Source organism: Vanellus vanellus (assembly GCF_965231255.1).
Source record: "Vanellus vanellus genome assembly, chromosome: 4".
NCBI lineage: Eukaryota > Metazoa > Chordata > Aves > Charadriiformes > Charadriidae > Vanellus > Vanellus vanellus.
In genome coordinates, this window is record NC_138909.1 from 7281450 (window position 1) to 7291366 (window position 9917).

General features: G+C 41.3%; 1 protein-coding gene across 1 annotated transcript in view; it reads left to right on the forward strand.

The window, feature by feature from the left end:
• AFG2A (AFG2 AAA ATPase homolog A) overlaps positions 1–9672 on the forward strand; it is a 198057-nt gene extending 188385 nt beyond the window's left edge. The window contains exon 16 of the mRNA XM_082483008.1: positions 9204–9672. Within this exon, the coding sequence (XP_082339134.1) occupies positions 9204–9380 (177 nt within the window). The 3' untranslated portion in view covers positions 9381–9672. The remainder of the gene's footprint in view (positions 1–9203) is intronic.
• The last annotated feature ends 245 nt before the right edge of the window (positions 9673–9917 follow it).

A 9917-nucleotide genomic window follows, 5' to 3' on the forward strand; every position in this document is an offset into this window, starting at 1 on the left:
AGCTCCAAGAGGTAAACTTAGAAACAGTCTGAAATTCCTCTAGCGTTCTGCCAAGGAACTAGATACTCCACAGGAGACATCTCGCACCTTCCAGGAACTGAGAACCCAATAAATGAAAAACCAAGAGAGCTTCCATTAGGGTCATTATTCACCTTGCGATCTAAAGGCCCTACGCGACTAATGCCTCTTTTCACTCTGTGCCTCAACTCAGGATGTGCGTGCATGTGCAAAGAGCCATACAGAGACCCAGAAAGTATACATCTCTCTTATTATCATAGGATTGCGTGCTTTCTATCCAAATTGATAGAAACCCTAAGACTCCAGAAGATTTGCTAGACTTTCTGGCTATCATCTTTAACTGAATTTGTTTGCTTTTACTATATGGTATTATGATACCTCATACATAGGTAACTACAAATACAGTTGCTGTTAACTTGCTATGCAAGATCAGTATTCGCCATAGCTCCAAAGACGGGATGAAAGGGAGAGTTTAAAAAAAAAAACAACTAAAAAGGATTTTTTTGCTTTCCTTTTTGCTGAGTGGATTCAAAAGTTTAGGGCTCTAGCAGTCTTTTAATGGTGATATAATGTAAAAGAAACGCTGTTGGAGCTGAAAGGAGTTGAAAGACAGTTCTAGACTGCTGTGCTCTATTGACGAAAAAAAAAATATTTTTAGGGAAGGGAGGGCACTTCTCCCAATTCCTTTTGCAGAATTGCTTTATTTGCTTTGTTTTGATAGGAGTCTAAGGCATCTGCTACTCTCCTAGGTTAAACTTGAGAAAGGAATTACTGGTTTGAGAAGCAAAAGCATGAATTATTTTTCAGTGTAAGAAGTATGGAATACGCTGAATGTATCTCCCAACCTCAGATCTGTCTGCCTCAAAATCTGAAAAGAAAACAAGCAAACCGGCAACTTACTTAACACCTACACTGATAGGTTTCGTAAGGAAGAAGCTGCCAAATCTGTTTTGTAGCTTTTTCTTTTGTTTTGCTTTTCTAGAGAGAAACTCATGACAGCTACAGCTAATGATGTCCTCCAAGTCTTCTAGTTTAAAATTTTTAATTGCATAATTCAATCTGTCTTGCTAGCGGCATTCAGCAAAATAGCATTGGCTCTGTGTACAGGTCCTCTGTAGTAACAGCATACTGTGAGTGAGAACACAGTATTCTGTTAATTACTTTTAATTAAAATGAGTGTGCGCGCGCACATACACACACACATATAGCAAGACTGTTTTTCTAGTGGCTTGGCTTCCTTTTCCTCATTGAAGGGAAGAAGTTAAACTTTCTCATTAAATGTTTATATAAAAATGAAATAATTCTGAGGTTAACCAGAAATGCAGCTTAATCCTGTATAGAAACATGTGTGTGATTTTTTTTTTTATTTATTTTTTTTAGTTGCACAAATATAGCTGAAACTTGAAGTTGGCAGAGAGTGCTGTTTAAAAATATTTAGTCCCAGCATGTAAAAACTCGTTTTGTTACGGAATTCCTTTGTGAAAGGTGCAGCTATGCCATGTCTCTGCCAAAGTGATGGGAGCCATATTGACAGAGTGCGTTTTGGAAAATAGCTGCATTTTGGGCTTGTAGTTGCAAAAGTTAAATTGGAATTTACATGTTTTATATATTGCTTGGAAGGATACCACATCTAGTAATATTTTTTAAGAGAGTGGAAAGAAGAAAAGAGAAGGCTTGCAGATGGAGTCAAAGCTTCGCTCTGTTAGAACATGTCGGGATGAGCAGAGGTATGTGTGATGACACTTAGCATGTACCACTGAAGGCTCTGGTTTATTCTTTTCAGCTGTCATCATGTGCTATACTTATGATACATATGCTTAATTTTGGCTACATACCTCATATTTCCCTTCTCTGGGTGTGTTTAAGCTTTATAGAATAATAAGAGCTACTGATACATGTGATACTGTCTGCCGCCCAGGCACAACCCGTGCTCAGGTTCTGGCAATTAAACGCAGCATTTTGTGGTCACCGCTTTCTCGTTAATTGTTGCTGTGATGCTCTTGTCCCACAAAAGCGACTGGTCAGTTGTCTGGTTCAGCCCCTGGCCGACACGCCAGGCTCTGTGGCAGCGGGTGACCGCAGTAGGTAGACAAGGTCAATCTGAAGCCTGGCTCCCCGGCTGAGACCAGGAGGAGGGGGCAGAAGGAGGACTCGGTCTCTGCTGCGGCCCCCCAAGGCAGCTGTGGCCACCATGGAAAGAGCTGAGTGGGAACCATCGTCCGGGTCAGACCAGATGTATTCAGGTGGCACGACCACTTTCTGTCCCATGCAGCACCTCAGGTAAGCTGCAGACACCCACACGCATGGTCACACACACATCGATCTGCAAAATTACACCAAAAAGCAAGCTGTCAATTAAATAGTGAAGATTTGGGCCAGTCTGTTCTGAACTAAGGTCAGTTACAGACATCGTTAAAGGAGCTGGTTTTGTTCCTTTACATTTCCGTAACAACTTCTCATAAAAGGAATCAGGAATAGCAGAGATTGTTTGCTCAGCCTGTTGGATCAGAGACACAAGATACACCTAATACCTGTCCTTTTCATTTAAGAATTGCAAAGGTGCTGCTTCATCACTACAGACCTGTTTTAAAGTAGACTATCCAAAGTCTGCTCATATTGAATTATCTCCTTAATAAACAAGGAAAAAAGAAGTCTATCTTTCTATAAAAAGTAATCTTTAATTATAGGCTATCATTGCAGAGGATGGCGGCAATACGCATAGGAACTCATTCATTCCAAGGCAGTGTTCATGAATACAGAACCATAATAGATGTATGCACTTCAACTTGAGGAAAACTTAATAACATTTTAGAACATAGGTGCTGAGAGATCAAAGAAGCCTCTGTCTCACTGAGACACTCGTGTGGCCACGCACGCTTTAGTTAGGAAAGTTTTATAGGGAGACAATCATATATGAAGTAAATTCACTCCAAAGCTCCAGTGGTAGGTACAGTACATGGATCTGAGGAATGAATGGATACTGTATGAAAAGCATCATGCTAATATACTTTATCATTTTTTGGTTAGAATAGATTGTTTTCCATTTACAAAATGCCCAAACGTATAATCCGTCCCATTTAAATCTACAGCTCATAGAATTGAGCAAAATGAAGATACACACATACGGGCGTGATTCTTTGTCTTTCAAAGATTAGATCAAAACTTATCGGAGGGTGATCAATTATTTCATAGTACTGGAACCTTTTACTCCTAAACAGAATGAGATTTGTGGTGGTTTGTAAGAATTTGTCTCCTCAGAGAAGGGAAAAAAGGCATGTCATCTTGTGTTTTCCCATTTTATCTACTTTGTACATGAAACAGGAAAGTTTAACCACGGGAGAAGTACTATATTTAAGCCTTTTTGAAATAAATCAAAAACTCGACCTCTCACCAGTTAAGAGCCTCTCAGTTTAACCCATTTTAAAGAAGAAATGGTATTTGTGGTATCTTAAAATAGTATTTTTATCTTTAAAAGTAGTATGTTGTACAAAAGCATTATCTAGGGCACGTCTCCCTAGCCCAGCCAGCATCATGCTGTGGTACCCGAGCTAGTTCAGGCAGACCGCCGTGTGCATCAGAAGTGGTGCGAGGATGCTAAGCCAGGGGAAAGGAGCGCAAAATTTGACGAGGCGATCCAGCAGCATATTGCTACTGGAGGAAGAGGCGCTTGCCGTGCTCTCCACCCTTCCCATGCTGACTGGCGCTTGTCGAATCCCCCCTGTGAGCCTGTCTCAATACCCCAGCGGCAACTTAAGGATTCTCTTTTTTGGGGTTGGGTTTTTTTTTTCTGGATTAATTTTCTGATGGTCTGGTGCATTGAATCAGTTAATGAAAGAACCAGCTTAGCGCTGGGGCCAGCACAAGAGAGGTGGGAGCCTGCAGCCGGCAGCGGGTGGTGCCTGCACAAAGGAGAAGGGGGAAAGAGGGGCCGCGGCATCCCACACTTTGAGCAGAAGTGACCTGTTGGGGGTGGCAAAAACCTCGAGGTATTTACCATCTCTGCCCAGCACTGCAGTGAGCCTCGTACAAATCCCTTGCAGAAAGTTGTGCGCTGAATTGTTTATGTAGATTTTAGAATACAGTCAACAACCTTTCCCTGCTACTCCCTTTTAGCCTCTCTGCCTACAGTGCATCTCCTCCTGATGTGTTTTCTCTTCTCGCTTTGGAAAGACGTACATGCCTACCTCTTTCCTCAATCAGGTGGCGGCCCTGGGTTCTGAGAGCTTTCCGATTTCCACGGTTTTGTGGGGATAAGGCTATTGCTCTCCGTAGAGCAACTTCCGACGCAGGGGCAAGAGAAGATGCCTGACATGGGTAGGAATTTGCCTGAGTGAGAAACAGATGTCGTGACCCAGGAGTTATTCATGTCTTTTTAAAATGCCATGTGTGAACCTTTTCTCTCTCCTTAACAGAGCAGGAAAGCAAACTCCCCAAACCCATACACAGCCTTCCTTTGACGCTGCCTAGCAGGCGCGCACCGCACGGGCGCACAGGCTCGCAGGTAGTTTTCATCCAGGAAGCGCCACAATTTGCCCTATTCACAAACCGCAGGGTACTATTCTGTTTCCAGGCTCCTAATCCCTCTTACACACAATCCCTTACAACTTTAACTGGCGGGGTGGAGGAGCAAGTTAAAAAGGAAGGAAAAAGGAAAATGAAACACAATGTACAGCCAGCCAGAGGCTGCCAGTTACTGCGCACACAATCGACACCAGCTGCAGCCCAATTAAACCCGACATTCACAGGTGTTCCCCACAGACTCTGCACTAACAAAACCACTTTCTTGAAAATACCTAAGGCTTTAACACAGAAGCTCATTTCTTCCCCCCCCCCCCCTTTTTTTTTTTTAAAGATTCTTTAAAGCTATTTAGAGCACTTTAAATACAAAGAAGCTGAAAAGGACTTTCAGTCTGCTGGAAAGAGTTGGTGCTTAATGCCAGAATGGGGGAGAATCAGCCAAGCTGAATCAGCCAGTGTAACCATTGGTTTCGGGAGAAAGATGGGTTATGCTGAATGCTGTTTATTCAGGGAACAGTAACTGGCATTGGGCATTTTATTGTTGCTGGGAGTGAAATGGGGAGGGATGGAACAACTAGGTGTAAATCCACTTCTTTTGGGGACTCATCGTTGTTTGCATCATGGCTGTGAGCTTGTGTGTGGCATCGCTTTATTACTGATCTGCGTACATGTGTGTGTGTGGTTCAGATGGCAAATGTGAGTTCTCCTTTCCTCCCAGGATAACTTGATACAATTGCCTTTTTGACTTTGAAGTAGGATTCTAAATTAGTTGTTTATTTTCTGATCTTAAAGCACTCATTCAGATGATAAATCAGTCCTTTTAAAAAATGGTAATCTGTTTTTAATACACAAATTCAAAATTATTTCTATGCCAGGAGAAGACTGCAGACAGCAGATTAAAGCATAGGTCAGTAATTTGCTCTCATTCCACTGAAAATGAGAATTGTGTTTGTTAAAATTTCATTTATAATGATATTAATAATCAAACTAGAGTATATTCTGGTACTCGTAGATTCAATAGTACCACACCTGGCTTGCTATTCATCTCTGCAACAACACCCCACACCTCAGCAGTTATTGCTTAATTACCTGCTGCCTGGTCTGTTGCTGTTTAATCACTGTTGTTTTTGTCAGTTACTTAATGTCTTCATAGCTTTAACAGTCAATGCTGAAAGCCAGTCTATATTCAGGTGCAGTCAATAATATCTATTTTGTCCTTCAATACATCGAGCTGCAATTTTGCCATTGGAACAGGACTAGGACGTAATTCCTATTCCTTGCAACACATGGAGATCCGAAAGACTGCACTTTTTTTGTGTTGTTTTTTTTTTTTATACTGAAAAGGTAAAAATTATGATCTCTTGGACTGGTATTTGAAAATAATTAAGAATTGTCTTTAAACTGGCAGATTGATAGTGTTGGTTCACAGCATCCATTTACAGAGGCAAGCAGAGGCCATTTGTGCTCATAAATGCAGTAGAGAGAAAAGAAAATCACCCAGGCTTCAAAATCACAAGTACATGACCTAAATTAGATATTGTCACGCAGGAAAACATACTGGAGTTAGTGGGGATAATTTTCTGAGAAAAATCATCTCGGTACTAATATGATGGCAAATACAATAGTAGGAAAGGAACTGCAAACAACCCCGAAATAGTGCTGTGCCGTGGTACGGCTCCCTCCGTGCCCGACACGGCTTCAGCCGCTCATCAGCGGGAGGATAGAGCAGAACAAGCGAAGCCAACGTGGCAAATGGGCTCAAGGACGGACAAGTTCTTCAGGAGCAGGGACTGAATCACTGAGGACTCTACAGCTTGCAAAGACCTGACTGAGAGGGGATGAGATAAAACTCTGTAAAATCATCGATGATATGAGGAAGGTGAGTGGGGAACAACAGATTAATCACTGTTCTCATAACACAGGAACTTGGAGGCACTTGTTGAAATTACCAGGTTTAAGACAAACAAAAGTGCCTTTTTTTTTTTTATACGATGGATGATTAGGCCGTGGTGCTTGTTACAGGATGATGTTGTGGAGGCCAAAAGGAGAAGCAATTTAAGAAAGTAATTGGACACATTCATTGAGGATAGATAGGTCTACTGCAAGGTTTGAAAAGTGATGATGTAGGAGCAGACTCTGGTTTTGGAGTGCCGCTAAGCCTGGGCAGGATCTGTACCGTGCTGCAAAGCTGCTGGGTTTCTTCCTTTGCTGTCAATTAGCCCCTTCTGCCACCTTCCATCTTTGCCTCACTTGACCCGATATATGTTGTTTTTTAATCTCAGCAGAAATGCCATTTCGAAATGGCAACCTTCAGTTGCTTGGTCTAGTAAGAAATGTCCTAATGTGACTGTCACAGGAAATATCTATGAAAAACCAACAGACCTTAGGCCAATAACGCAGCAGATTTCACCAGATGAATTCACTCTCCTTTCACTGTGGCTCTATTACTACATGTGTTTGCTTTCCACGAGTGATTTAGCTTTACTAGCTAGTGAGTATGCTTGGGAGGACTTTTTTTTTTTTTTTAAAGTTTGCATACTTGAACGAAGAAAAATAATCAAACTTGCCCTGTCGAATCTCTTACCTCAGAAACCTGAGACTCTGGGTTAGCCAAGGAATGGAAACAACGCCATGTGACTCCTGCAACCAGACACGAGGGCCTAAATTTTAAAATGGTGCCATAACGCCTGCTGTTTATTACTCATTAATATAATGAAGATTTAATCCACAAAAATTGAGTGGAGCCAGGAAAAGAGAGAATGATCATTCATGCCTTACAATGCTTTCCTCTTTCTTTAAAAGCAGCTCAAATGCTCCTGGAAAGCCAAAAAAAATCTCAGTTTCCTGGTGCTTCCTCACATCTAGTAATTTTCAGTTATCACAGAACTTATGGTTCAGTCTTTAAGAACAAAATTAAAACCAAAAAATCCTTTGGAGGTTACTTATCATCACCGTTACTGATACTCTTGGCAGAGCATAGAGAAAACGTAAAAACATCATCAGAAATATCAGCTTATGGGCAAATTCCTCCTAAGTGTATCAGTGTACAAATAAAATGGGAAGGAATAAGACTGGCAATGGTGTTCCTTCTTTTTTGGATCTGCCAACTTGACAGTCTCGTTCAGCTTTTGCTTCAGTAAAATCTATGAGCTCCTAACAAGTGAACGTCTTGTGCTGTAGTGATACCCTGCTTCATGATTTTAATGCTGTAGATTGGTGATGGTCTCTGTGAGCAGAACAGGACGGTCAAAACAGGCTGTACGGCATTGTGGAAGTTTTTAATAAAGCCTGTGAAAACCCCCAGAAGGTCTCTTCCTCTTCATTTTGTGGCAAACTTGCCCTTGGTGCAGTATCTGTCATGGGGAAACGGACCCCTCCTTCAAAGACCAGCGGAGGTTTAGAGTCAGCGATGCTTGGGATCTGTTTTTCCACCAACAGTCTTCTCCCTTTTGAAAGATTTCTGGGTTTGTGTTAGGTAGGGATGGAGGGGAGGCTTGATCTGGTTTGGGGTTTTTTCTTTTTCTTTAAGTATCTTTATATTTGTGCTAGAGATGGGGAATACTCAGAATGTCTACTTGGAGAAAAACCTGAATGGAAAGACCGAGATCCCTGCGTTACTTTCTAGATGATGTATTACTTATCTCCGCAAGAAGCCGGTGCGCTAAATCTCAGCTGCGCCTCCATGTTTAACTGTCTCTGAAGTCCTGAAAAGCATTAAAATGCATAACAGCAGTGTTTAGCTTCGCTGCTCATTAGAGCAGCACAGAACTAATAGTAATATTGTTGTAACTTGACAAAGCCATCTAAATCCATGCATGTTTTCTTGTGAAAGCTTCCTAAACATGCTGCTAAATCCTCTAAAAAGCTACTAAACGGCTTTGGCAACCATTAGCACAGCATAAGCGGGGGAACTCTTTTCAGTAAGTGAACAAACAGAGAAAATATGCTGAATAGCTGGACAAATGTGTTTCAGCTGGCTCTTTCATTTACAGATATAAGGGAGCAGTCAATATCAATCACTGTTTTCCCTGTTGCACTGGAAATCACAATATCTCTTTTCATTCCACAAGCTCTTTTCACCACAGTAATGTGTCTTTAGAGTGACACTGGCATCAGTCTGTTTCCGCTGTCTGAAGTCCGGAGAGCTTAAAAACACATTGCGGGGTATGAGACCTTAACCCTCCTCCCCTTCCACGCACCCCGCTCCTTCTAGCCTTCTTTTCTGAATTAATTGTTTTTACTTCTTTCCCAGCATAAAGCTGAGAAAGAAAAGTGCCCGCAGAGCCTGGGAATATCTGCTCTTGCGCTTTGGGGACAGAAAAAAATGTATCGCTAGTTGTTGGGGTTTTAATTTATCAGGTGTTGCGGGGAGTTTAACACAAGGTAATATGATTATCAAGTTAATTTGCGACATACTGTAATAGGAAATGCGATGTTACTGCGGTTTGAATTTCAAGCTGTATCCTGTTTCTTGGATGTCCTAATCACCCGCAACCTCACTTATTAAAAAAAAAAAAGATGGAGAAGCAACTCTGTCCTGGTGAGTATCTGGCATTTGGATTATGTTGATATTCTTGTGTTTGCTTTTTTCCTTTCAAGTAATATATTTTATAATAACAGTGCTATGTGCTGTTTGGGTTTTTTTAATTATTATTTTTTCTTTACAGATAGCAGCGGTCTGTAGAGAAGCAGCCCTTCTAGCTCTTCAGGAAGACATACATGCCAAGTCTATCATGGGACGGCACTTTCGGTCTGCGCTGACTGTCGTGACCCCAAGGATTCCCGATTCGTTAATCCGGTTTTATGCAGATTATCAGCAGCAAAGTGGACTGCACACACTTTGAAAGGCAAATTAATATATACCCCATTCATGGTACGAATAGCGAGTTTCCTTTGTAAAGCTGTCAAAAGCTAATGAATTTTGTATTGTGAGTGAGTGGAGTGTCCGAAGTTAACTGAAGTGCAGAATTGTCATAATAAATGCCCATGTGGAAGTTTTGAGTATAACAGATATTGTCCAAAACTTTATATTTTACAATTTCAGTGGTATACTCTGCATTTTCGTGGTAATAAGATTGCTGGTCTAAGTCAGTTTATCTGAGTGTATATCCGTGTATCATAAAATAATTATAAAATTCTGAATTTTTTGTGGATTCTTGGACCTAAAGAGAGTGTCATTACTGTCTTCATTTGTTCCTGCCTCAAGCACGGTTTAATCCCAGGGACCATCCCAGAGAGACGCAGACCTGAGGAGTGGCCTCAGTACAAAAAATGCTGAAAATCATTCTGAATCCTTTTGATTTATGATCTCCAGAAAAGCTGCCAAACAGGCTTGCCGAACATAAAGCTTTCCGAGATAAAGCTAAGGTATATCCAGATTC